This window comes from Pestalotiopsis fici, assembly GCF_000516985.1.
Source record: "Pestalotiopsis fici W106-1 unplaced genomic scaffold PFICI_Scf_3, whole genome shotgun sequence".
NCBI classification, from domain to species: domain Eukaryota; kingdom Fungi; phylum Ascomycota; class Sordariomycetes; order Amphisphaeriales; family Sporocadaceae; genus Pestalotiopsis; species Pestalotiopsis fici.
Window position 1 is genome coordinate 6,032,929 of NW_006917093.1, and position 27,432 is coordinate 6,060,360.

A 27,432-nucleotide genomic window follows, 5' to 3' on the forward strand; every position below is an offset into this window, starting at 1 on the left:
GTTGATTTCCTACCCCCCCTTGGACTCACTTCTCGTTTTTCGAAACGCAACCCCCGACTTCGATATGCTGTCAGCCAAGCGCCAGGCGAGGTGATGACCGCACAACCAACCAAATGCTTACATTGACAAGAGGTATATAACGGCTCTAGTCAGGTGTCACACTCGATTTCCTCCTTCATCCATCTTCTGTCCACATGATGGAGAGCGTCGTCCCTTTCAGATTTGGCGACCTCCCCGCAGGTAGGCTTCCATGGCAGAGAGGCCGCACTATAATTGCTGACAGCCTGTTTAGAAATTCGTATCCTCGTCTACGAACATCTATTAGTAGATCCAATAGTTGCCATACGACTTCGTTACAACGGGACCTTGATTTACGAACGGGTACCTTTCTTTATGCAAAACCGGCTACCTCGAATCCCCAAAGACCTGTGCCTTGCCATGACAAGCCCCTTGTTGTATAGCGAATTTTCCCCACATTATGAAGCATACATGGCTAGGAATGTCCATCATGTATCCATGAGCGAGTTGGAGATATACTTGCAAAGTCGGTTCTTTGCAATTAATACGACTGGAAAGCTCATTGTCGAAGTAAGCGAATGGGCCACCCGTGATGTGAATATTATGCCGTTGCTACAATTCTGTTGGAAACACCCGACATACAACTGCCAATTTCGCACGGGAAAGACCCATAGGTATATACTGGAAATTACTAAGCACCTTAATTGGCTACTTGATGTTGGTGAGGGACTGAAAAGGTGCATCGAAAGTGGTGCACTAGAAGCTATTCAGGTACGCTGGCGCGGCTATACTATGTATGCCACCTTAGTCCGCGCTGGCCACCAGAAGAAGGGAGTCGTAAGTCAATCGCTGCAAAATGATTTGGCATGGAAGTTGGGCATCGCTCATTTGCGGTGGATTTCATGGCGGGCGACGACAATGGACGATCCAGAGTCTCATGTTGCAGAGTTATGATTGAACCATCTGTCAGCCTACAGTCTATGATCGTCTCAAGTTTCCCAAATTGTCACATCTCGTGCGAATGTTACACGCGCATCGCGGCCTTGCGTTTTAAGATCTGCCCTTGCATTTATTTCCGAGTTGTGCCTTGCAATTGCCAGGCTGCGCAGTAACTGCCTTTGCATATTTTGGTATTCTTCAGTGTGCTCGAGTGGCGGGTGCGACCGAACAGACTTGGGCGGCTGAGTGACTTGTCGTTCTGCGAACACATATCGAAGCGAACCTGGAGGAATCACCCTCTTGCTGTGAGAACAGGTGCAGCATTGTCGAGTACAGTGATGTTGTTTTCTGGAGTAAACAGTTGTAATAATTATAGAATGGCTTGGCGTAGTCATCATGAACCTCTTTTGACAGACAGGGCAGAGCCGTGCATTGCTTGGGACGACCTAGCATCCAATTACCATCGTAGTGTTATAGTACTTCAAGAGATGCCAAAACCGTATTCCAAATTCAGTAATTGCATTCTGTTGACGATTTCTCGCATTTTGGAACTCAGATTTCGCGATTTGTTAAACGGCATTCAGGATAAGCGCCGACCAGGGCCCGCGCCGCATGTGGTATAAGAAGGCATGCACGTGTGTCAATTCCGCTAGACAAACTACCTACCTACCTAGGCACAACGCAAACACCATGTCAAGCTCCAACCAGACTCCAGTCAAGGTCGAAGAACAACGACCTGACTCGCGCGAGCAGCGGATCAGCCACCTCCGGCGCATCATTCTGCATAGGGCTGCGGACGAGCCTGATAGTCGGTTCGATAATGTCACCAGCTATTGGATAGAGCGTGCGAAAATAGTGAACAAATATGGCGATGACTCGGACGGAGGCCCATCAAAAGAGCAAGCAAAAGAGATCTGTAACCTGCTTATTGAGCCAACAAGGGATCAGGCGGGTAAGCTCTCTCAGGACGTTCAGCCTGATAAGGATGAGGTAATGACAATGTTGGGCGATATCACAGGTGGGCTGATGGCATTGATTGGCTGGCTCGTCCGAGAAAATGGTCCTGACGAGCGTGATCTGGTCTTTGCAAAGGTGCTCAAGCCTGAATTGCTCAAGCTCGCTGGGATTTTCGGTGATGAACGAAAATGGGAGAAGCGAGAGGCGAGCAGGTCTGTAACAATCGAATGATAGCATTAAGGAGCTCTATAGCTGCTGGCCGGCATACTTCACCGTGATGAATGGATCAGTAAAGGAGGAGGGGCTTGGTTTAAGGAAGTCAATCCAGTTTCAGAATACAAATCAGTTCGTTGTCACTATTATATGATCAACTCATCTCGTCGGAGGACGTTTAAGGCACGTTCAACAAATCCACGCCAGAGCAATTTAGGTTTTCAATTTCATACCTGACTATCGAATTTCAGACAAAAAGATGATTGCTGGCCAGCAGCAATCACCCTCCTATCACGCATGAGTGTCCATAAGTAGCTTAACTAACCTATCCATATTGTCCTCAAGCCTGAGAAGACGCTGGGACATGTCATGATCTTGTTTGCCAGAACGCTTACTTCCCCTGTTAGCTTTTCTCTCCATCTTGTTATCCGCTGCATGCTCATGCTGTGGCGTTGGCCGATTCTCCTGAATCCATTGTTTCATTGCAGAGCCTAGAGTGCGCTCGAGCTGGGAGCGTGTGTAGAATTGATTGTGGGACTCCTCTGATTGGAGAGTCGTACGAATCAAGACACGCACGTCCGCATCTCTTAAATCATACTCTGAAGGGGTGAGAAATTCAAAGACAATGCACCTATCAATATCCAAGTCCCTAAACTTGAGTCCTGCCAAATCTTCCTCGTGGCCATGCTGAATCTCCACAGTCCCTTTCTTTAACCACTTTTCGAATTGAGTTCGCTGCTGTCGGTAGGAGGGAGCAGGCAACATGACACCTCGGCTCTGGCGTGCGTTACTGTTGCCACCATACTCTACCATCAACTGCTGCTTCTTGCTTATGTTCAGAACAAAGCCGTCGTATCTTTGTCCAGTCCATGGATCCGCAAAGTTCACCCAGCGTTCTGGATCATTGGTAAATGGACCAACATCAGTAAAGCCCAGCCGTGGTCTGTTTGGATTGGGCTTGTTTAAATCAGGAGCAGGGACAATTGTTATGCTCTCAAAATGATCCTCCCATGAGAACTCTGAAGCCTTCCATTTGGTCTCGTTGGGCGGGTGCACATAAATTTCGGATGTTTTCGCCGGCTCAGAATCCTTATCCGGGGTGGTTTCAGCACTTGGCGCCGAAGCGTCCCGGGGCTTAGATGGGCTCAGCGTGTCCCGGAAGTTCGAGATCACAGTAGACTCGCCGGTGGAAGCCGCTCGTAGGAATGCTTCTGCTTCTTGTAGAAATTTTTGGCCGCTCCTCGACAGGTTGGTTGGTTTAACCGAGGAGAGAAATTCTTTGTCGCCCCCCTTGCGTGCAACAACCAGGGGTCCCACGCCTGAAGCTCCTTTGTTGCCCGGTATCTCGACCGGGGCGGGAATTTGGCTAGGCCCAGCCTGTTCTGAAGCTGCTTCAGTGCTCGGCTGGCGTTGATGTTCAGCGTTTGCATTGGCCGTCACGCCGGCTGCTATGGCGGCAGAGGCATTTGCGTGCTCCTTCTGATCCTGATCCGCCGTCTTCTGGCTGTTGAGTGCCTGGGCTGATGCTTTCGCAAGTTCGGCCTCCTTTTGCGCTTCTGTCAGGGCCGCCTCGGACTCTTGAGGGTTGGTAACAGATTTGCTTTTCAGAGCATTCTTTATCGCCTTGTCGGCATGATCAGTCGCTTTATCGTGCAGTGTCTTGGCCTGGACCGCCGCGGGGTCGGCTGCGTCAGCCTCTGACATGTTGGCATCACTTTCTACTGGTCGTTCGCCAGCCGTTATTTCCGGTTTTTTGTTTGGATTCTGCGCGCTGTCGCTGGCATTGTCCACCCCTCCCACTTGTGAGGGAGAATTACCTCTGCCTCTTTTTGCCGGCTCAGCGCCTGCTGAAGAACTGCCAGCACCTGCTTCAGCTTCACTGGCTAGACTTGGAGGACTTCCCGAATGAGGTTGATGAATCACTGTCGCCGGGCTTGAGGAGCCAGAGGAGCCAGAGGAGCCATCCAACCTGATGGGGGATTTGGAGCGTGTCTGGGGCTGCAGGTCGTCGGCAGCTCTCATCACCGCCGCAATAGCCTCGATGTTGTTTTTATCTTGCTCTGCCACTGTAAGACCTCTTGCCTTAGCTACCGCCAGCGCGGCGTTGCAAGTCCATTCTTCATACTTTGGATCAGCCCCGGTGCCGAGGTGCTTATTGATTGAACCTAATATTGCAGGCTTCTTTGCTTTTTTCCCAGGCTTCAAATCGAGGATTTGGGCTATGGAACGGAGTTGTGGGACGGCTAATTCATCGAAGGCCGACATGATGCTGGACGTATTCAGGAATATCGTGTGGGTGTAAATGAGGAAGAGAAAGCTTGGTCACTCTATTTATTCGTCTATCTAGGGCTGAGTCACCGAGTTTCGATTATGGAATTCGTCTTCCCACACATGGAAAGACAATTTCATAATTCAAGAAACCAAAAAGTCACCATACATGGAATATAAGCGTCCCCGATAGGGATGCAATCTCTGCCAGGAGCTTTCTAGGTCAAGCAATCATGCCAATGGAAAGGGCTTTGAACTTGGACGGGGTCGCGGTGATGACTGAACAATTCTTACACTACCTGGCTACAGATGTCGCAGGCAATTCGTGTGGATGCATCAGAGCTAAGTTGCAGCACATATACGTCAGCAGCCTCGAAGAATCTATTCACCTAGACAACCCGTACCAACTGGCCACGAAGCTGGACAGAATTTTCGATGAGCTTGTCCTCCATCTAGGATGGCCAATCAATCGGCAGCCGAGGCGAGATATCGCTTGTGGCAATGCCTGGTTTTACAGACCTGATCATCACAAGCGCATTTTCTCCGTCGCCCGCCAGGCTTGGGAGACCGCTCTCTCGAAGAAAGGCTCGAGGTGTGGTGCATTTTGCCGGCCTGGAGGCTGCCCTGACTGGGTCGTCTTGTGCGCTTATCAAGACGCTCTGCGAATCCATATCCAACAGTGGTTGGATTCGTTGAGCCCCGAGCTGGATTCCAGCGGGCACCCAGATAGTCTCTATTTTGTCTACCCCGCGAGTATTCTTTCGGATATTTGGGCTCTCGAATTTCTAGCAATCATTTTTAAAGACCCCAAACTGGAGAGCCTTGTGCAGTCTCTACGAACTGCGGTCGAAGACTGGTTCTGTGGTGGCGAGCAGAGTGTGTGGAATGCGGCCATTCCCGAGAACTGGCATATGCAATGTACGTACTGGAGAGGTCATGATCATGGTTTAGATTGCCAGCTCTGAATACACTACATACGATATAAAACGACGTCAATGTGAATATGTCGTCGACCTTCAAGATCGACATAAAAATAATAAATGCAAAAGCAGCTCAAGATTGTGTCAAGCGTTGTATATATGTGCAGTTTGACCATCAAGTGGCTTGGTGTGAACAACCTTGATGTCGGAGAGGGCTATTCTAGGCGTATTTCGCAAACGTACGCGAGAGGTTCGGCGAGGGTCTTGGGCGCCTCGGGCGAGGTTCACTGATCTCACGCTGTGATGTGCAACATCGGGAGAGAAATCAGTCTCTTTGAAATCCATACGCGTGTAGGAGGAGTTGAGTACTAGTTGGCGGACCGTATTGGCAAAGGCCGGTGAGCCGGAGACTGGATCATTAGCCATGCTGACAGGTTCTCGAGAGCCCGCGTGCACTTACCAACCGTGACTTTGCTCCCTGGTGAGAAGGCGCAAGCATCTAAATACACCTTGAAGGACTGCTCCAGCTGCATCCGTCCGATGGTATGTATTTTCCATCTGTCCTGAAGACTATGAGGGATAGACATGCCTAAGTCGTCGCCTTGAAATGTGAAGATTCTCCCGCAAATCAGACGCTGCTATGTTAGCTTGCAGCAGTTATTGCAGGGCTCTGGTCACTCACTTGACTGGAGCCGAGATTCATAAGCTCACTTAGCTGCTCTCTGCACCAATAGATATCGTCGTTCGTCCGCAAGGCCAAGATGAACTCAACGCGCCTGGTCTTGTCGCCGTAGAAGATGACGTCCGACAGTTTCCCAATCGTGCGAGCCAGGTTTGTCTGTGAGCCGCCTCGCAGAGGTCCCTGGAGTCGTTCCTTTTCTCGCTGGTCATGTCTTCGGCGATGTAGCAGGTGCAATGCATAGGGCATGATGCTAGACACGCCAGTGCTCTCCGCGAACAACAGAACCGAATCGTACTCCTCTAGATGTAGATTATTGCCGTAGGGGCCTTCCAGACGCATGCTCAAGGGCTTGGTAGAGGGATCTCTGACCAGGAAATGGATGTCCTTCGCGGCCGTCCCTTCGCTCCAGAAGAAGGCTGGCGTTGGTGTTCCGGCCAATCTATTGCGCAGCGGTGTTCCTGAAAGGTAGAGGTGGAAGTACATACCAGGATATGGCCGAATTGCGTCTCGAAGCGTCACTTTGACACAACTCATATCCTGGCTGGCGCCTATCGTTTCGATCTTGGTGGCCCTGCCCCGCCTCAAAAGAAGGAGCAACCTCCAGCACATGCCAACGAGAAGCAATGCACCGGCGACGAAGATCTGAACAGTAGAAGTGCCCAGACCTAAGGGCAGAACATGGATGGCCAGTGTGGCTAGACTAGCCGTTGCTAGCATGCCGTGTAGAAGACCGAACAATCCTTTCAGGCGGCGTCGAACGATCGGGACAGATGTGAACAGAAGGAGGAGGATCGTCAAGGACACCTGTCATCATTGTCAGAAAGGTTAAACGTACCATGGACTGACGCACCACCCATCCAGTGACAGTGTACGAACGCAGCTGTACTGATCTAGTCGATATGCTTATACCTCCATGAATGAGACCTTGCACGACGACGACGAGGCCGATCGCGTTGTGCCAGAGGTCGTACGTCCAAATAGAGATATTGAGGATTGTAGCGAGAACGCGACCTGTAGTGAAGAGTGGGATCATGTTGAAAGTGCACAGAACAGCAGCTCTCTGTCCGACCTCAGCCGCAGATCGGATGAATACGCTGAGGGTCAGCACATTCAGGACGAGATATGCTGAAGCCTGCGCAACTTGCAGTCTCGTCAAATGCCACAAAGACAATGGCATGAAGACATGCCGATTGATCCATGGAGCGAACCGGAGTGATAGTCGTCGGCGAGACCGAGAGAATAACAGTAGGATGATTATGGTTCCAGACACAATGGCGTACCAGTGCGGAACCTCGAAGGTCAGTCGAAATCCAAGGGTGGATGGCATTTCGAAAACTTTGGGAAGGTAACGAGAGAGACGAGAGAGACGAGAAAAACGGGGGACAAGGGGGAACGAGAGCGAGAGAGATAGGGAACAGAAAACGGGAGAGCGAGAGAGATGGGGAACAGAGAATGGGAGAGCGAGAGAGACGGGGACAGAGAATGGGAGAAAAAGGCGGCACGCCCAGAGGAGGAGATGTTGGTGAGTCCAACATGTTAACATGCAGGTACCCTGTGAAATCAAATTCCAACAAGCAAACAACCGAAAGCCGCAAGCCCGATTTCAGCATAGTACAAAAGCCCGGCGCTAAAGCGAGACGTGCGCCCAAAATAGCCTGGCCGAACAGCCCCGGTCCGAACGGGTTGCCGCGCGCTTAGGATCAGGACCCGGGTACCGTTCCGGCCTTCCTGCTCCGACCTCAATTCAACAAGTATATAATGACCGACAAACGAGCCTTTTCTCGTTTTCTGAAGATCTGTATCCAACTCTTGAATTCCCATAAGATTTCACAGATATGGCCTCCCGCAACTTTGTCAATCGCAGATATGGCGTGATGAAGAAGGCCAATACACTCCACCGGCTGCACGGAGCTCGAATCGCAGTCCTCTTGGAGTGGAGTGGCACCGTCTATAGCTATCGCTCTGATGCCACTTGGCCTAACGGGGACTTGGAGATCGACCCAAGCAATACGTTCTCGCCAGACCACTTCGAAACTGTGGCAGATCGGTCGAGTTCGCCCGCTGCGGCGCACTCAAACTCACTTCCATCAACTACCAGCTCTGAGACATCAACGAGCAGTGATGGTTTGAGTAGCCAATCCGATTCCACAGATTGCAGCTATGTGACGGTTGCAGACGCCGAGCTGCAGGGGCTGGTCGCTCGGGAGGCCTCGGCAAGCTATCCCTCGTCCTCATCGTCCTGGTCCGAGGGATCCAGCACGGTCTCCACGACTTCTTCAAATCCATTCGGTCTCCCGAGCTTTTCCCCTCCAGCCTGTCAGACAGACGCAGATTCCTCCGAAACTATGCCGCGAGGGACCAAGCGTGACGCGTCTAGCTGGGCATCGCCAGCCGCATCAGCTGCGGTGACAGACCACCTGGAGGAATCGTCCAAGCGCCCGCGGCGGTTGCCTGCGAGAGTGGTGCGCAACAAGCGAGGGGCCCAGCCTGCACAGCCCAAGGAATACTTCTAAAAGGAACTCAATAGCGTTGGCGAAGCGGGACTTCGTTAATTGTAATGTAGTTGAATACGAATGATTTTTACATTAGGCTACTTACATTTCCAATCGGATTGCTTGCAGTACTTCAGCAGTTGTCTTGTACTGCTGCTGCCAGCATCCCTTGATGACATTGCCGCCCTTCACATTTGACAGATCTGGAAAAGATCCTGCTCCGAATAAATCTTCCACTTTTGACTCGTAAGCCTGTTTTTCTGAGTACGAGTTCCATTGTGGTGGGCTGGTCATAAATGGCCAGTATCCCATCTCAACAGTATAGAAATAGATCCTAGACTGAATATATCGGTTGCCTGTGTCGACAACCATCGCAGGCGGGGGTCAAAGAAAGGAGTGTCGGGCAAGTGGCCGCCATCCAGACCCAATTGATCACACGTTGACCCGCCAAAATCACAAAGCCAGACACTGACAGATGACTCATTAACTTGCTCCACTAAGACATTTTCCAGTCGCAAATCTGAGTGTATCACGCCGCGCTCGTGCACATGAACGACTGCCTCAGTAACCTGCTCACAAATCTTGTAGCGCTGGAGAGGGTGCAATTCGGTGTGGTAGGAGTCGATATAGTTCTGTAGATCCCCGAGTTTGGCCTTTGCAAGGTGGATGCCACTCTGATCAAACCTCAGGTACCTGTTGAGAAGGCTTAGCTAACTGTTACGGATGCGGGGAAAAGAAATACAAACGGTACAATCCTGGGGTGCTTTCCCAGCACCTCCAATATGCGTCGCTCGACATCGATTGCCTTGCTGTTTTGTTCCTCCAAGGCTTTGCGATTCTCATTCTGAACGCGAATCCGCATCGGCGCTTTGAGAACCACCTCAGGTTCCGCCTGATAGAAATTCGAGCTGGAGCCGTGATATGGTAGAGGGTGCATAATGATACTCGGCTAACAAGCATGGAGAAGGGAAGTCATTTCCAAAATTGGGTGTCGCGAGAGTTCATTTATGCGAATGCTAGTGAATTGGCAGACGTGCCATGCTAGGAACTAGTTTCTGTTTGTACACTTGACAGGAACTGGGATCAGCCGACGGTTTGCACACTTCAATGTTGTTTCACCAGCCAAAACGTGGCGCTGTGAACTTTGATTGAGATCCGCCTCTAAATAGTCTCGCCACATAGCTAAAGCATGCAACGGCATAGGCTACTCAACCACCCCCCAATCGGTGAACACGCCTATTAATGGTTAGGGCAATTATAACCTCCACAGGCCTCCTTTACTCGGTTTGACCCAAGCTCCTTCTCTATGGCTTCATGGCCAGGTTTGTCTTTATCTGCGCAGGGCTCAAACGGCAAATTGCCTCTCGCTCTTGCCGCAGGAAAAATCTTCGTACATATGTAGTTGAAGCACATTCTGCTAGACGAATAGCCAAGATTTGGATTGTCAACACGGAAGATTGAGAAATTATATTTGAAAGTTGCGTCCTACGTTTGAAATAGAACCAGCGTCCTCTTTAAATAGACATTCTTTACGCGTCCAAAAGCGATGGCTACGTGAATACATCACGGCTGAGCAGTTTGAACGCCTCAGTCAAAGTACATCAGCACCGAATGCTGAAGCACGGAGTCACTTGAACAGACACGCTGCATTACGACACAAAATGGTCCCTTGACCATATTTCCAACCTCCACAAGAGGCAGTGGCGACATGACGCATTTCGAAAAATCCCTCTGTCGCGAAGAAGTATCATGGCCTAGGCTATATGGTACCCACTGTTAAGATCACTGGTCCATTCACTGTAACCGGGCATTCATGCAGGCGGAACGCTGCAGTCCCTTTTCATGCGCACAAAGTTTTGTCATGTACTAGCTACCCTGTTCCCTACAGGCTATGCTCCTTTTCTTGGGAGGCACTTCTCAACGTGGGCTGCAAGTTTTCCATGCACTTCAACATTTCTTGTCCCAAAGTAACGAGTTCTTGTGGTCCCTCTTTTGCATAATTGCTTGTGTCGCACTGTATGCGCGAATAGATAGCTTCTTGTTCTCCCTCAGGACGATCGCGGAAAATCTCGCCCGCGAAGATGTACCAATTGCAAAGAGCGACGAAAACCGCTTGATCTTGTGGGGAATTCTGATCTTGTGGGGGATTCTGGCTGTATAAGTCCTCGGCATGACATGCAGGGATTCCTCTTTCCATAAGTCGCTCCTTCCTGAGAAGAACAGTGAAGGAATGCCAGTTTTCGAACACGGTAAGCTTTTCCTCAATTTCATAGTCGCGAATAGGAATGCGTTCCGCTATTGCATTATTAGTCAAGCCGTCCAAACGGTCTTAGAACCTACCCGAGTACATATCCTTGACGGCTCTATCGACATGCTTGACTTTAATGAACTTTGCCTCGAGAACCAGATACTTCACAAGGCCGCAGAGCTTTTCGAGCTTTTCCTTGGATGTGGAAACTGCTGTGTCCTCGACCACCTTCACGAATTCATCTAGGATGAGTCGAACTATCCCAAAGCCGTAAGACCGAATTTCGGCTATATGATACATTAATGAGTGAAAACCAAGAACGGCACCAAGTACTTACTATCTTTGCTGTGAATGAATTGGTATTTCACTTGACATTTGAACTTCTCGAAACCGTCCGGAAGATTCTTCTCAACATAGTCAAAAAAATAACCAGCTGCATCATCAAATAACTCGAGCTCTTTCTTCGAAACCCAAGTTTTGGCCCAATCTATCATGGGAGCACGTGGATAACGGCCATGTTTCCAATTCCCTTCTTGGTCGTGCTCTTCTTCATTGTACTCTTCCTCGTCGTACTCTTCCTCGTCGTACTCTTCCTCGTCGTACTCTTCCTCGTCGTACTCTTCCTCGTCGTACTCTTCCTCGTCGTACTCTACCTCGTCGTACTCTTCCTCGTCGTACTCTTCCTCGTCGTACTCTTCCTCGTCGTACTCTTCCTCGTCGTACTCTTCGTCGGGATCTTCTTCGTCGGGATCTTCTTCGTCGGGATCTTCTTCGTCGGGATCTTCTTCGTCGGGATCTTCGCTGTGCTTCTCTCTTGGTTCGTCTTTGACAACGGCACGGACTTTCGACAGAACAAGCCGTTTTTGGGCCACCTCTTGCTTAGTGATTTTGTTTCTCACTATACTAGCGTATGTCTGGGTCGTAGTTGCACCAGGACCTTTTGTGTGTATCTTAGCATATGTTGGTAGCATTTTGTCGTTGCTATACACCGAGGAAGATTATTCGCTGTTTCAATCCACAACAAGGTATTAACAAGTCAAGCCTTTTATCGCGCAGTCCTGACCGTCGCCTGTAGCCAAATGTTCTATAAGTGGCTAAAATTGTTGTAAAAAAAAGCCCCTGCCCCAGCCAGAAACAATTGACTGGTACGCGTTATCGTTGCATCGCATCAGCAGGGGTTCATCTACTGCGCTCTTCATTGTCATGCCAGCATATGACAATTGCGTTTTGAAGAACTGTTTGGCCCGAGGGGGCTGGTGTCCTCGGAAACCAGGAAACCTTGTCGGATCAGGTACTGTCCACCTATGTCCACCCATTAAATCGCTAAGCTCTGGTCCTATGTCACGTACAGATACCTCCTACGTGCTTGCAGATGCCGAAAATCTTGATCAAAACAATCACCAGAAGTCGATACCCTGACATGCCAATAATTCAATTCACCAATAGAAGCCAAAGCCAAGTGTCGCGCTGCCTCCAAAATTTTGTTTCGGTCTTGTATTGTCCGTTACGGATATTGCGTACTCCCCGCTTGAGGTTAACACATCTCTCACTATGCTTCGGCTTTTGGCAGAAGCGGCACTCTTGATCCCTTCCGCGGGTGGATAGCTTCACCTCGTTTCCGTGCATAGCTTATTGCTGACATTATTTGAATTAGTTGACAGTGGCGCATCTCGCTGCATGTACAAACTTCACCGCGTTCCTTTGCAGATGTGGCGAAATGAATAAGCAAATATTTATGCATATGGGCTTGACTGACTCCGAATTCGAGATCGTCAGGACTTGATGAATTTGCAGACCCACCGGCCGTGTGCTTAGTGATCGATGCAGCAGTAGGACCAATGTAACCACAGCCGGCAGCAGTTTTCACGCACGGGAACCAGCGAGGCGACTTGTCCTTGCCGACGCACCATGGCATTCAGCTGTCCTGCACGTTTCAGGGTTCATCCCAATCTGGCAAGCGAAACTGAGGAAGGCGCTTACTGGGGTGGAATAGCCAATAACGAATGCAGTGTAGTCGTTGCAGTGGAACTCTCCTCGAACGACCCCACTGCACTGCATGCACATAGATATGATTTGTTTATCACATTCACGTCGGGGCTCCTGCAGTCTGACCGCATGCGGTGATATTGACTGGGAAGCCACATTCCGGACAATGTCGCCCAGGATGGGTCTGGAACATCACCGCTGCTTGGCTCAGATCATTTGGGCAGAATTGAGATGCCAACGTAAACTTCTATGTACCTGCTTAGATAGAATCACTCGGTTGGGCCTCAGAAAGGTGTACTCTTTTGGATTACAGGAAGTGGCTGGGACCGACCTCTGAAGGTTGTTCACTTGTGGTTTTCATTCGCAAACACCATTTGAGATCACCGATCGCTCAATCTTTGTTACTGCACAGTTATACAGACCAAAAATTGCAAGAGAATCGAAATGTTTACAAGTCAAAATAGTATGTCAAACCACTATTTCTCAACTATTATTCCAGGCCTAACTATATCAGATGTACCATACGCCCAAACCGCAGGTATGAGTTACGCTTTGCAGACACAAGGAGAGAGGCAGCTCGAAGAGGGGCGGGAATGCGCCTGTGTCGAGCCGATGAAAGACGGTTGTAGATGTCAGTGCTGCATAAGATGCGGCTACTGTGTGTGGATGGTTGGAGCCACTGCTTCTTTCGCGACCGCCGGCATAATAGGGCTAAAAAAATGTAAGTCTCATGTTCCGCAAGTCTAGCAATATTTACTAAAGCTAGATGGAAGTGAATTGAATACGAGAATACGATAGTGGGCAGACCAATTCCTTCTTGTATGGGCTGCAGGCTTTGCGTCGGTTAGCGTAGGTGGCTGGGGAGTGAATATGTTACCATCTAACACCAAATAAAAACGGAGTGTGTCTGGACGCTTTGAATGATTTACTGGAATCGTTCCCTTGCGTTCTTGCTTGCAAAAAGACCTTGCATGGAATGCGCCTCGACCAACTTATTGACTAACCAGCATCGCCAACGATGGGTCTGGAACATCATCGCGACTTAACCAATATAAGTTCGGCGGAATAGAAATGCCGGTGAAGAAGCAATTTGTCACCAAGCACTTGCCGAGAAAGGTAGGCCGGGTGAAGGTCAGAATGAATTTCTGCTGCATAGGTATCCTGGTAGTACATACATCATTGCCGTTTCAGTGCGGGCCCTGCAAGCTTATGCAGAGTCCAATCATTGAACATGTTCGACGGTCACTCGTAACTGTAGCATTCTCACGCCCGGTTGATGTGAAAGAGACTGTATGACCACAACGCCCGACTTCTATGACAGCTAATGTGATTTGTGTTTTTGCTACGTATGCAGGGCATTCTCAAGAACTGCAGACAGATTCACTGTGTGGAAAGTGGCCTCATTCTCGACTCGGGCGTCTCGGGGCTGTGCCAAATTGATTTCAGGCAGAATTGAAATGCCAGTGACCAGTCTCTATATAACATGCTATGCACCGACCCAAATATCTTAATACTAAGTTCTACCAGCATCGCAATTATATTACTTCTTCTTCCATACAAAGATGGTTACCCGTAAACAGATCCGCCTCAATGCCTTCACGCACATGCGGCCAAAACTACCTTCTGAAGCGGCTCTTATAGTGAGCATCTGTCAAGATCTTGGCCATCTTTCCCGCGGCAAAACTCTCGATGAAGAAGCCTTAGACCGAGCGATCTCCTCGATGGACGAATTCATCCAGGAGCGGCCACAGGACCCCTTGATCAGATCGGCGTGCACCAAGATGCATGAATCGGCGGACTGCAATCAAGACAACCACTACTTTCCAAGAGAAGAGTTGCTGCAAGGAGTTTGTGGATCTCTGGATAATCTCTGCCATATATATCGGCCTTCAGATTCCCTAGCGGAAGTGGTGTATTGGATGGCAGAAGTCACCCAGAAGGAGGCTCTCCACGACCAGACCAAGACGACATGCGCTGAAATGGTTGCATCAGCCCCGATCTGCAGCTTGAAAGGAAACTTCTGCGATCCAGTTCAGGTCTTGCAAGGCCTCGACCGAAAACATGCGCAGTACAACCAGCTCTTGAGTCGTTTTCAAGGGGCAGAGAAACGTGACGAAGGGGACAAGTTATATGCTTGGATCTGTGAGCAACATCCTCAGAGTCAGTGGGAAAAAGCCGATAGAGATATGTGTCTCTTTCTTCGGGGAGAAAGACTCGGATGGCTGCGAACAGCACGAACAGCAATGTTGGGTATGCCAATGATCTTGGCAACATTGGCCATTAAGTTTGGCTGCTTTGTGGATGATCGGACAAAAGAATACATCTGAGGATGATTGGTTCTGGGTTACGGGAAGTTTCGGTATAATGAAGTATGTCTCTGGCAGTACCTTTAACATCTTCTTTTGAATTTTAGCCTCTAGTGCTTTGACCAAGCTTTCGTAATGAGATCTATCCCCATAGGATGGTGTGTGTACAAGTTCCTTCTTCCAGTCTCTAACTCTCCCCGTACCATGCAATGAAGTACTAATAGGGGATGGCGAGGTACATGAGAACTTACCAGGATAGTGGCACGCAGTACAAATGTGGCAACACCACAGTAGACCACCAGCAGCGAGTTAGAGAGCCATTTTAACCCCTCCCAGGGTATTGTAGCGAGTCCCATGGCCTACACTAAAGATTGTCTCGGAGTTCGTAATGCCTCCGTTCACACTGTTCCTTTGGAAATGAACTCAACTTCTGATCTGATTCTTCATCAACCCTTGAAGCGGGACTTCTTTGGTTGAAGACTTGATATATAGCTCACTTGTAATATTACCGTAGTAGAATCGAATATTTGAAAGGAAACAAAATGAAAACCTTCACAATCTCCCAACTGTCTGAACTTTCGCTCCCAGGCTGTCACATGGTTCATTCCAGATTTCCAGCACAAATATCCGCCAGCCCTGGCAAGTCAAAGCTTCCACGCATAGGAGCGTGGTCCATACGAGACGCTTTGGTCTCTTCGGAAATGCCTATGACTACCTCGTAGGTGATTCCATTCCTTCGAATGCCCTCCCTGAGCCACTCGAGCAAGACCCCCAGGCTTCTCTTGACATCTTCATCGAGCTTCGCCGTCTCTGTGCCCTACAGAGAGTGAGAATGTGCCGAAGGATTTGGTATGTTGAACTTACAGGTGCTCCCTGACTCTTGCGTCTGACGAAGTCTGCACAAATCTTGTTACCGACTCTGGCCAAAGCTGCGAGAATAAGGTAAGCCATGTGGGCCTTTTCCGCATCGAGGCAGGAGGTCAATTCTCGGTAAAGTTTGATGGTGTCGTCCTGGTATCCTGTGCCCAAGCCGTCTGCCACCTGGTCGGTGCAGTGGATGATCAGCCGAGGGATGGGTTCTTGGCCGGGAATTGTCTTCCACTCTTCCGGTAGTGGCTCGACATCGAGTGAGTTGTTCGGCTTCATGTATCCAGAGCCAGTCTTCCACATGCAGATGAACAGGAGATGAATCACGGAGGCAAACCTCTCGTCTACATTATTTCTGCCCACATCAACTAGGCTGCGGAACTCATCTTTCTGGCCCAGGACATTCTCCGCATGTTGCTCCAGGAAGTCGATCCACTGCTTGTGAAGGCTCTCTGGTTTCACAGGGCAATAGGGGGGGAGTTCGACCTCTTTGACATTGCCGCGGCCATCAGAACACTTTCTGCTGAGCCGGTCATCTGATGATGGCTTGACTTTCCAGACTTCGATTGGAAAGAAGACTTCGGTGCCGAGGCCGTCTGAGGTGAACTCGATCGTATGGATCTTCGAGTCAACTACCTCATAAGTGGATACGTCATTTCCTGTAATGCCGAGACCGCCCTTACGGAAGAGAACCAAGTGATCCATAGTGAAGAGATAAAATTGATTGGTTGGTTGTATGCAGAAGGAGTTGAGTTCTGGTCCAGTTCGCGGAATGGAGGCAGGTTAAATAGGTGATGAACGCTGGAGCTTGTCTCGATACCAAGGTTGATATCCCCTCTTTAGACCTTGTTCAACTTCAGATCACTTCATTACCTGACGCTGACCGGTGAGCAGAGGAAATAACAGCACCATCCAATGGTTTGACTCGTCTGATACACGGAGGGGACCTGCTCATCGCTTATTACTGCAATTCCGAACTACACAACTGGGTACAATGTACCACAGGAACGGCGAATGTCGGTCGCTAGGATCCGCTTGTCAATGTCACGAAGACTTACTTTTACCAGCATGAGAATACAGGCAATCTGCTCGGGCGGCTGTTGTATGAATGATGTCTGAGCCGGGGATCGAGTATACCAATCCCGATCAGCCTCACGCCCCCTCCTTTACAATATGCACCTCCTGGTATCACAGACCTGGTCATCCCTTTTCGGCTGTATGCATATGTACTGTTGCCATATATCTTTGGCTGGAGCAATTATGCACAATAACCATCACCCGTCACCAGTGACTTTCTTCATCTAGTAAATTTTCGCAGTCAATGTATAGTGCTTTTGCGACCAGGATTGGATTTTTTCGCAGTCAGCCGTACTCCACTTTAATGTGGTGTTGATGGCAGTCCGCACGCGGGCCGGCGTTATCTCGCTTGTTGGAGTGACAATACTTGGGTATCATGTTCATGGATGGGCATGAAGCGGCCTTATTATCTGGTGGAAGTTCTATGAGTACAATACGTAGCCTCTGCTTTCCATGCTGTGAAACTCGCCACAGCATCATCTGCCACGTCTCCATGATGAGCATCACAAGTTCCAAACGTTGTAAGCGACGCCATGTAAGCCCGCTGGGTATGTTGCGAAATCCTGGAACTCATCTGAACCGTTTATAACCGAATACAGGGTATACATGTAAGAGACGACATGTGAAATACGATGAATGCAAACCAAGTCGGGGATACCGTCGCGCACGTCGCGCGAATCGGACATGTCAATACGCAGATAGTCAAGGAGTCAACCAAGACTTGACCGAATCTTCACTCAGACAGTCGCTAGAAGATACGTATTTGGCCAATTTCATGCGTCCGGAGACATACTTTGACGTATTTTGTTCTCACTGCCACATATACCCATTCATCCCTCCGGCCTGGGTAGATGAGGTACAAAAAGCTGTGACCACAGAGGGATTCAGGGGTAAGGGATTGGGCCTTCTGGGCTGCATCATCCTTGCTCTCGCTGCGCAGCTTCAGGGTGACACTCAGAGAAGTCATGATTTCAGCAAATTACTTGAGTGCAAAACTCAGTCTGATTGGGAGGTTTTTCCAGCACCCGTCCGCGTGGCAATGGCCTTGTTGCTGGCTTGGTATTTCTCAAAAAGGAAAGAGCTGGAAGAGAGAGATGAGAAGATTCGTGTCGCTGTTGAGATCTTGATTCACGATCCAGATCCGGATATCACGTCATTCGGTCACGAACTGATTGTCTGTCTGAATTGGTCATGTTTCCTGATGACAAGGTGAGTCCCCCTTCCACAGGAGATGACAAAACTAACGCTACGACAGCGACTTCAACCTCACAAATATCTCAGCTATGCTGACCCACGTGAGAGACCTTCCGCCACCCACCATAAGCCTCCCACATGTCGACCCAGCTCATGTGGACATGTGCAGACGTCGGCTGTTGGAAGCGCTTCAAAAGCATGAACAAATTTGCTCGACTCAATGTATAATGTGATTAGCGAGCAGAAGAACTACACGGATGAACCTTGGATATTGCAGACTAGAAGAATGAAGGCTGGCACGGTAGTCGCAAACGCACCTTGGCCTTGACAGGGAAGGATGTGTGGGGGGAGTAGCAATCGACAATAAAGAGGGAGCTCCTAGCTGCAGCCGCGACTGCTCCTATTTATCATTTCTATCAGCTGCCTGTGGACTACCATTGAATGGCTTCACTCTGCGCATGAATGTCATGAACATCTTGAAACCGCTTGCAGCGGACCTTACACAGCCAATAAACCACCGAATCATCCCTAAGGTTTTGCGATGTTGAAGCTCGTCATTGTATATTTTGTCGCTCGCCTTGATCAATGTCCAAGCTGGTGCAAGGCTTTGCCACAGCTTGTGCAAGCTGGAGTTGACTGTGATGGCGTCTTTGAGGATTATAGGGAGGACTTCCGGGGACGATGTCACTATCGTTTCTCTGGTACATGAGTAGTAGACAGGTACCACAACGAGTGACAGCCAAGCCAAATTTTGTTGAAACTTTATTGTTGCGCTGCGATCTGTCGAATGGCTTGCTTCCTGTAGACTCTTGCGCATAGCTTGAACATCATGTGCAATACTGTATTGTTTCGTGAGAAAGACCGACATCAGTATTTAAAGGGGGACCCTTACAAGTCATTCTGGAGCTGCACTGTTTTCTCCCAAGCTTCTCTGTTTGCCTTGTCTTGGCCGAAGACGCATTTCATGAGGACATTAAGGCAGAGCAGAAGGGTCGTAATAAGACAGGACCACGCCCCAGTAATATGCCATAACAGGACGGCTTGTTTGGCTACAAATGAGGGTAATATGGTCGAGATGATGCGCAATGCTGTATCTAAACTGCTGAATTTCCTGAGACTGTCGAGCTCCCTCTGGTCCAAGGGGGCGCCACAAAGTGCGTCGAACCAGAATTCGCGGACGATGTTTGTAATTGGCGTCCAGCAGTATTCGGCCGCCCACTCCAAAGTTTGCGAGCAAATAAACAGAAAGATGAAGCGCACAAAGAATGGGAAGTCCTCTATCAATGACAAAATAATCTTCGTACTAAGAATGATTTGTGCAATGGCAAGACCAAGACAAAACGCGAAAGTGATCCCGCTTTTGTAAAACGAAGCGATTGAGACACTTTCACGAGATAAAACGGAAATTTGTAGCAAAGGAGCAGTTTCTGAACTCATTTTTGTTATCTAATTGAAGTGAAAGCTTTGAGATGGGCACAGGGACGTGTATCAAGCTTAGAATTTAATGATAAGCGGACTTATCTGGACTTTAATATAAGCATCAGTACATGGAAAACCTAGATACGGTCTAGGCCAGTCGCCCCTTCCCATCATACATCAGGATCAGCTCATTTCAGAATATCCTATGTGGTCTTGGCGCAAGTGTATTACATGGGTGCTGATGTAACTCCCTGTACCCCAACGGTTGCATCCAGTAAGCTATACCTGCATAGAGCGGATGCATGTCCCAGATTCCGCGTAAGACGGAAGACCGAAGTGGAAAGAAGAGTCTCAAGACGCACGCCAACCCGCACACACCAAGTTCGGGACTTTGATTCGTGGCAATGGGTACGAGCGCTGGTCCGTCAAGTATATCCTACCGCATAGGGGAAATGATCCGGTCCGCGAAAGAGGTGATAGTGCGCTGATACCTCAAGGAATCGTAGATGGATTTCGTTATAAGTATACCTGGTAACCAAATCTTGTCTGCCGCAAAGCCCGTCTACCAAGCTTCATTCAAACCAATCCTGCAATCTGAGATAATCGTGTCCCAGCAAAAGAGATGGTGCCCACCGTGGCCATGATTGGACCCGCGGCCTATGGAAAATCCAGAGTAATACAAAGGTTCCACACAAATGAGTATGAGGAAGTATGTTGAATTTACGCCGTTAAGATGACAAAGCTAAAAGAACGTCTAGCAACCGACACTGTTTGACGAAACCACAATTGAAAGCGATTCAGGCCCCTGCAGAATTCTTGACACAGGCGATTGGAACTTGTATCCGGATGTGGTTGACTCGTGCACAAGAGAAGCCGATGTTGTCATCATACCATTCAACAGCAGCAACTCGTTGAGCTTCATCAAGGCTTCGGAGATTAACTTTTCTTCGGATCAACCAATTTTCTTGCTTGCAACCAAGGAGGCAGGACAAACTCCAATAATTATGTTGGAAGCTTCGGAATTTGCGGAAAGGTGTGGGTATCAATTTATCCGCGAGGAAGACTGCAATCCTTTCGCAGAAGTAATCAATCACTTGTGCCCTAGGCTAGGAAGGTGACCGCTGGACAGATAATGGTTAGACTTCGAAGAGTTTCATATACTGTTCCTGCACAAGCCTCTAGAACGACTTTCATATACTGTTCCTGCACAAGCCTCTAACTTTCCTGCCCCCAAGAACCGCTATGCTAGGTATTTGCTTGTCACATGATTTACTTCGCAGCCCAGTTTGTACGCCACTGTTGACACAAATGCTGCCCGTACCAGCAAAATTGTACGTAGTGTTTGAAACCACCCAAGCTCCTTTCCAACCATAAAATCACACATGTCTTGGTCGGCTTTTTGCCATTGATTTTGGGCCTGTTGCTGCGAGACCCAGGTGGCCAAATCCTTTTTGTCATTCTTCCTCCTGCTGTAGTGGAAGTCATTGATCGCCATCCACATGGTCGCCTTTCCTAGCCCAAGACCTTTGAAAACTTCGAGGGGAAGCATCAGTTCGTCTTCAGAGTCGCCTTCAGAGTCGCCTTCAGAGTCGCCTTCAGAGTCGCCTTCAGAGTCGCCTTCAGAGTCGCCTTCAGAGTCGCCTTCAGAGTCGCCTTCAGAGTCGCCTTCAGAGTCGCCTTCAGAGTCGCCTTCAGAGTCGCCTTCGGAATCGTCTTGAGAGAAGATATGACTTGATGCAAGCATGTGAGCACACGCTAGCCTAGTCTTGTCATGTGAAGGCGATTTCTGGATGAGTGCTGCTACCGACGAGATCACTTCTGCCAGTCGATCTGTATCCACATCGCTTTTGTAGTTGAGCTGTCTTAGAAGGTAGCAAAGATTCTCTAGAAGCTTTGCGGTTGACCTTCGATCGAAGACCCATGCTTGTATGATATTTCGCTTTTCTTCTTTATTGCCTTGAATCGATGCAAGCATCTTCGCACGTGCCGAATTGAGTTTATCGTTCGGGGGCCGGTTTTGGATAAGTTCTCCAATTGAAGAGGCCAGACTCTCGAGTGAATCTGGAAATGGATTCTTTTGGTAGTGCAGACATCTTATATTGTCACAGATGTGCGCCAAGATTACATCTGTGGAAATTGGATCTGGATACAAGAACCTAAAGAACCTCAGACGGATCTGAAAGAGGTGAGCCATAGTTCTTGAGGTCGAAGGAATAAATATTAGAATGAAATGCAGTTATGAAGTCTAAGTAGAGCTAGTGATCCGATAGACAAGAGCATGTTATATACAGCCCGTTCCTGGCAATCAAGACTTCCGACTGACGAGTCCATAACTGCTTGAGGCAGAATGCAAAGGACTTTTGACAAATGAGAGACGCCCGATTTGTTAGCATTTGAATGTAGATCTCACTCCATCTATTGAGCCTCGTCACACAAGCAGCTCCTCAAAAACAATGAATCTATGCGCATGGTGTAGGACGCCATAGAAGTCGGGCGATGTCTCAATCTGTGTGCATTCGTTCAGCCTACTGCTTCACACTGGCAGGGCTCAAAAACGCATGGGACACGATCCACGGGGTGGTTGGACTTCCGGAAACTCATTTGCGCCGGCTTTTCGTGCATTGACCACCGAAGTCTGATTAATATTTCTATGTAAAGTCCTTTTGCAAATATAGGTGAGCCGTTGCTCAAACACACAATCCACTTTTATGTGGTGTTGTGAAGATACATACCCAATGTGACATATTGTGTGCATGCATCTTGCTCAGGGGTCAGCTGCTGCGGAGGATCCTATGTAACCGCCAGGCTCACGTCTTCTACCGCTTTGCCACGTAGGATGTCATGCTACAGAGAGTTTAGAAGATCCCAGCTTCCTGCGAAGCGAATAAGAGAAAGTATAGATACAAAGTTCAAGAAGAAAACAACACCAGAGCTACTCATTAGTAATTTGCAGGTTTCAATATATGCACCTCTTCTGGATCCACCTCAGAGTCTGCCTAAAGAACCTAGGAAGGTATGTATGCATTCAGATCATCTACTGAGCTCACGTCCTGCCGCGCACCACTCTCCCTTGAGCGGTGTAGGCTGTCCGACGCCCCACAAAGGATACCTTCCATACCAGTCGGGGAAAGCTTGTCAAGTACTAAATGTCAGTCTCTTCTCGTTCTTGTCCTTGGTGTTTTCAATTCAGCGAACTTCCTATTCTGAATCGGGCTCTCTGCAGCAGACTGATGTCGATGGCGATGCAAGTGAGATGGTAAGTGCCCAGTCGTCGTTCCAAGAGCGACCTTCTCGGAAATTCACGAAAGCTGATTATCCGTGACCCGTGAACACCACGCGCCCATTAGACTGCAGGGGTTTGGAAGCAAGCCATCTACAACACTTTGCGGTACAGCGGGGTCTGAGGAGAAGGGACCCACTGCACCAACTCGACTGCATTCTTCATTGGCTTCTATCAAGCCACAATATCCCTGCCACCAGCCGAATACCAGTTTGGAGATGGACCCGACGAACAAAAGCAACATTGAGGATTCACTGGCGCATCGGCATCAAGACAGGGTTGTGTCATCATCCTCTTCACTCGCCATCGGCAATGTATTTCTTGACTTGCAAGCGAACCGGAACGTACACCCTCTGCAACTCATTCCGGTTACATTGACCCCACCGTTTAGTTAATGTTCAATGTTGGTCAGTCGGGGAGATGCTTGCGCTGTTGTAATAGTCAAGCGGATGTCAGGATCCCGTCTTGGGATGAATGCGCAATAATCTTACGGGCATAAATAAACAGGAGTTCCACTGAGAATAGCTTGCTCATAGACCTCGAATCATCAAGCTTCAGTCACAATGTCCGAGAAGACAGAAGTTGTCGTCGAGTCTTGGATTGCACGCTTCAATTTCAAGCTCCAATTTCCGTCACCATGCCATGAATTGGATATTATCATTTTACCCTTTGTACTTCTAGACGCTAAGTCATGCGCCTTCTGCTACTCAGATAAGATGGACAAAGAACAATTAGAATATTATCGGACAAAACTGGAAATCGAGATGGGAAAAGATCTGTAAGTAAATCTGATCTACATTGCGTGCATTAGTTGACAAAGGCAGCCGAAACAAAGCCCCCAACACCAAGGCCATCCCCAACATCATTGTGAAGACGGATTTCAGCCTTGGAGCAGAAAGCAACTTGCCCGTATCTGCGGACAACCTCGAAATGATATCTTTGGTCTTCAAAGCACTCTCGCTTATAAGAGACTACCAAATCGGTAATAAGTGTGATGGGAACGATCCTTGGCTACAATCTGGGCAAAATGATATTTTCCAGCGTCTGTACCTCGATGCGAAACTATGCAGATATCTTGTGGAGTTTATTCGAGAGTCTGCTGTGAAACTTGTCAAAAACCCTTCCCACTTGCCCCTTGTGCGTTCCGGGCAGAATAATGTTGTTGGGGAAAAGGACATAGTAACGAGCATCAGGGATTCCTATTTGGCGCGCCGAGAGGAAAATTCGAACATATCCCGCAATTTCAAGTTCGTGTAAAGTCTTCGTACCCGGCTGCCCAATACATGTCAAGCACGGACCACATAGATTTATACTAGTTAAGCTGTGGCTTATCTCCGAAGAATTGAGGTTAACGCTTTTTGCCCACACCATGCCTTGCCCCGCATTCAGCAACGCGGTTCATCAAAGCGTGATAACTAATGGAACCAGACGCAGCCCCGAAAGCCTTGCGACTAAATGGCGCCGATTTGTACGAGATTCAAGATCTCCCAGAAGCCATCAAGAAAAGACCGCCGAGTGTCTCCCTGGAGAAGCCGTCACTGTTCCAATTTCTTGTTTCATCCTCTGGCCACCACGGTGCTGCCGAGGTCTGTGTGACTCCCTCGAAGAGTCATGATCCCCGAAACCCATCCTTCAGCCCCACGCTCCGCATCATCTTGTGTTGCGCGCATGCTCCTTTGAAATCTATCATAACAGAATGCCAAAGAGTGTACGACTCTTGCATACGACCCATCCAGTGGACATTTCACGACGTCAAGTGAGGCAAATCTATACTTGCGAGGTTACAAGCTAATGGCAGTCTATAGACATTCTTGTGTGCAAGTAGATTCCGGGCTCGTCACGAAATGTGACGAAAGGGCCGAGATAGCCCTGGAAGAATTGGAAACGAGTTGCACCTTTTGGGCAGTCACAAATACGCTGAGATTCAGTAGGATCCGGCGATTGCCACCACAAGATATGATCAAGCTGGAGATGTTCCGAAACATACAGGATGATCGCTCGCTGGTGCTAGCGCATGAGGATGCCAAGGCCGCCATTAGCATTGCCCTGCGCTTGTTTGGTCAGGCCGCCGAGAATCTACAAGCTCGTGACTTGCTGCTTACTGCAGCGAGGCACGAGAACAAAGAAATGATGGAGTACTTATGGGACAAATCTAGCGAGAGCTGGGAAGCTTGGCTGTTGTATGCAAATTGTCGTCGTGTCCTCCAACCCACTGCCCAAAGACGGAAAAACTTTGATCGGGAGGATAGCAGAAAACTCGAGGAGAAAAAGAGGCACCAGCAGAACCAAGCTGCAAACTCAGTATCTACGCTGAACTCAACTGTCAACAATCTCTGCCAAGTAGCGACTTCACTCACGCCCGGCTGTTTCTGTGGTCTCGGCATATATTCCTGGTTCCTCAGTAAGGCCGCCTCGTCAACGTCGTCCGCTTGCCGCTGACTATCGCAGAAGTAGACGAGAGGCTGCGCGGGTGCGGCAGAAAGAATGAAGCCGATCGAAGACTGTTCAGCCAGTACATGACTGCTGTACTTCGTGCCGCTTCTCTTCCCTACCCTTCCTATATGGCCCACATCCCAGCCGTGGTTGCCCTGCTTTGCAACGAGTCATGCGAGACCAAGTTTCCATATCAAGATGTTTGCAAGCTGCTTGGCTTAGATAACCTCGCTGGCCTAACGGTGAGCAGTATACAAGTGAATCAACCCTTGGAACAGCGGATGGCGCAGTTGCTCACTTCGACATGTCCATCTCATGGGCAGAAGGGGGTGTATCTCCCAGACCTAGCATCTTTGGACACGGAACTCCAGGATCTAAGCAAACTCCAATTCATTGGTTCTTTGAAGAGACGCATGGATATTGAGGGGACCAATGCTTATCAAATCCAGCTGCCCCTGCTTGATGACACGATACGGAGGATTGTGGACTTGACGGTGCGTCCCTACAATACGGCCGCGAGGCGCTGACTGACCAATCAGAGGGCACATGTCGGAGCTGAACTGAGAGAAGCAATCAAATGGAGGTCAAGAATAGTAGCTCATTCCGGCTATCTCTATCCCGGTCCAGAAACCTGGAAGACTGTCGTCGTCCCACTGATCATCCCTCGACCCAACCTAGACCTTCATATGAGATACATGAGAGGAAAGGAGCAGCAAGAACTGCTATCGACGCATTGGCGACAACCATCCATAATTGATGGAGACATCAGCTTCGGTGTCAACGGCTCAACAATTGTCTCCATCTTGATCTCATATTATCGAAAAGCGCAGTTTGAGTGGCTTGACGCTGGAAAACAAGGCGCCCAGAATTCAGAATGGTCCGTGATCACGCCTGGTTTCTGGCAAGGTCTGATGAAGGGGCAGTAGAATCTGCAGCGCTCGAGCGCGGCTGAACATCTCCCCACGGTCCCTGTTCAGGTGGTCCGTCTTTTCCAAGATTACCAGACTCATGTAGTTCATCGGATCCGCTGGGGGTCGTTGTGTTAAAGCTCCCTTGCGGGCCACCTTGAGGAGGACCGTCGTCGCCCAGATTTCCGGACTCTGGGCTGCTGCTGCCAGACATGTGCATGTATTCAGTCTGAAGAGAGTGATTAGATATGGCTTGGTGGATTTCTTTACACAATTTGTGGGATAATGTCAATGAAGTTCTCAGAAAGCTCTTTATGAATAGAGTCCATAATACCAGGAACGACAAGGCGACAGGCAACCTCAGGCTGCGTCTGGCACATTCCAACGCTTATTATGTGTTCAAGCATGCCAACAGTATCCTACAAGCTCTACCTTCTTCATTGGAAGCTCTATATCCTTTAATCAGGGAACCTATTCCATGTCTTGTACCGACCTAAACAAGCTTAGAGGCAGCTCCTTCTGCAGCAGGCTGTCCACCCACTCAGATCCGCGAGGGGTGAATGCATAGAGTCGAATTTCTTCTTCTGAGCAATGCACCCCAGCTGCAGCGAGTAATTATTTAAGGTATACGCGCCAGGCATGTATGTGGCCCCATATACTACCCTAGCCAACCAGCAGCAGGGATGAAGTATTGCTCGACCCGACAGACGTACGGCACCTGGGGGTGATCATCGACTATATATGATTTCGTCAATTCCTGGGTCGAGTAAAAGCGTCTATTTCACAGTATATTCCACCTGAAATCCCAACTGCCTGCTCAAATGGTTGCTTACACAAGAGAGCAAGTAGACTTTGTTAAATACCATTACAATGATAAGGAGTGTGAGAGATCGATTGTGGTGGAAAAATTCAAACTCCAATTCCCTGATTTCGGAAATATAAACGCGAAAAGCCTATACTCCATGATTCATCGCCAGCACTACCCTTGCCTAGATTCCACCGGGTCCATCGCATTTCGGCTGGATGGACATATGAAATCTGGGAACAAGCCATGTTCTGTAGTCGACACAGATCCACGTCGAGCATTGGAATACACTTGGGTCTCCGAAAAGGATAAGGAGGAAGCTCGAAAGCTACGTCCGTATTCGCTGCGATATATCTTGCGCAAAATACTAATACGTTCCACAGTATTACCAAGACAAGAAGAGCAAGCAGAGCCTCGTCG

General features: G+C 49.0%; 9 protein-coding genes across 9 annotated transcripts; 3 read left to right on the top strand and 6 right to left on the bottom strand.

Annotated features, from left to right (window-relative positions):
- Nucleotides 1-1,647: 1,647 nt before the first annotated feature.
- PFICI_05933 (uncharacterized protein) lies at nucleotides 1,648-2,145 on the top strand (the record flags this gene model as incomplete). Its single annotated transcript, XM_007834514.1, has 1 exon — nucleotides 1,648-2,145. One exon carries the CDS (start codon nucleotides 1,648-1,650, stop codon nucleotides 2,143-2,145), a length of 498 nt encoding a protein of 165 aa, XP_007832705.1.
- A 273-nt stretch (nucleotides 2,146-2,418) lies between these two features.
- PFICI_05934 (uncharacterized protein) lies at nucleotides 2,419-4,392 on the bottom strand (the record flags this gene model as incomplete). The annotated part of the gene is made up of 1 exon (XM_007834515.1): nucleotides 2,419-4,392. One exon carries the CDS (start codon nucleotides 4,390-4,392, stop codon nucleotides 2,419-2,421), a length of 1,974 nt encoding a protein of 657 aa, XP_007832706.1.
- A 236-nt stretch (nucleotides 4,393-4,628) lies between these two features.
- PFICI_05935 (uncharacterized protein) lies at nucleotides 4,629-5,360 on the top strand (the record flags this gene model as incomplete). Its single annotated transcript, XM_007834516.1, has 1 exon — nucleotides 4,629-5,360. The coding sequence occupies one exon, from the start codon at nucleotides 4,629-4,631 to the stop codon at nucleotides 5,358-5,360; it is 732 nt and encodes a 243-aa protein (XP_007832707.1).
- Nucleotides 5,361-5,459: 99 nt separating this feature from the next.
- Nucleotides 5,460-7,324, bottom strand: PFICI_05936 (uncharacterized protein; the record flags this gene model as incomplete). The annotated part of the gene is made up of 4 exons (XM_007834517.1): nucleotides 5,460-5,725; nucleotides 5,776-5,953; nucleotides 5,998-6,801; nucleotides 6,848-7,324. 4 exons carry the CDS (start codon nucleotides 7,322-7,324, stop codon nucleotides 5,460-5,462), a joined length of 1,725 nt encoding a protein of 574 aa, XP_007832708.1.
- Nucleotides 7,325-8,779: 1,455 nt separating this feature from the next.
- Nucleotides 8,780-9,426, bottom strand: PFICI_05937 (uncharacterized protein; the record flags this gene model as incomplete). Its single annotated transcript, XM_007834518.1, has 2 exons — nucleotides 8,780-9,182; nucleotides 9,236-9,426. 2 exons carry the CDS (start codon nucleotides 9,424-9,426, stop codon nucleotides 8,780-8,782), a joined length of 594 nt encoding a protein of 197 aa, XP_007832709.1.
- Nucleotides 9,427-10,371: 945 nt separating this feature from the next.
- PFICI_05938 (uncharacterized protein) lies at nucleotides 10,372-11,708 on the bottom strand (the record flags this gene model as incomplete). Its single annotated transcript, XM_007834519.1, has 3 exons — nucleotides 10,372-10,784; nucleotides 10,830-11,024; nucleotides 11,075-11,708. The coding sequence occupies 3 exons, from the start codon at nucleotides 11,706-11,708 to the stop codon at nucleotides 10,372-10,374; spliced, it is 1,242 nt and encodes a 413-aa protein (XP_007832710.1).
- Nucleotides 11,709-15,630: 3,922 nt separating this feature from the next.
- Nucleotides 15,631-16,601, bottom strand: PFICI_05939 (uncharacterized protein; the record flags this gene model as incomplete). The annotated part of the gene is made up of 2 exons (XM_007834520.1): nucleotides 15,631-15,846; nucleotides 15,894-16,601. 2 exons carry the CDS (start codon nucleotides 16,599-16,601, stop codon nucleotides 15,631-15,633), a joined length of 924 nt encoding a protein of 307 aa, XP_007832711.1.
- A 4,225-nt stretch (nucleotides 16,602-20,826) lies between these two features.
- On the bottom strand, nucleotides 20,827-21,561 carry PFICI_05940 (uncharacterized protein; the record flags this gene model as incomplete). Its single annotated transcript, XM_007834521.1, has 1 exon — nucleotides 20,827-21,561. The coding sequence occupies one exon, from the start codon at nucleotides 21,559-21,561 to the stop codon at nucleotides 20,827-20,829; it is 735 nt and encodes a 244-aa protein (XP_007832712.1).
- Nucleotides 21,562-24,284: 2,723 nt separating this feature from the next.
- On the top strand, nucleotides 24,285-26,225 carry PFICI_05941 (uncharacterized protein; the record flags this gene model as incomplete). The annotated part of the gene is made up of 5 exons (XM_007834522.1): nucleotides 24,285-24,474; nucleotides 24,562-24,622; nucleotides 24,798-25,267; nucleotides 25,321-25,793; nucleotides 25,839-26,225. The coding sequence occupies 5 exons, from the start codon at nucleotides 24,285-24,287 to the stop codon at nucleotides 26,223-26,225; spliced, it is 1,581 nt and encodes a 526-aa protein (XP_007832713.1).
- Nucleotides 26,226-27,432: the final 1,207 nt, after the last annotated feature.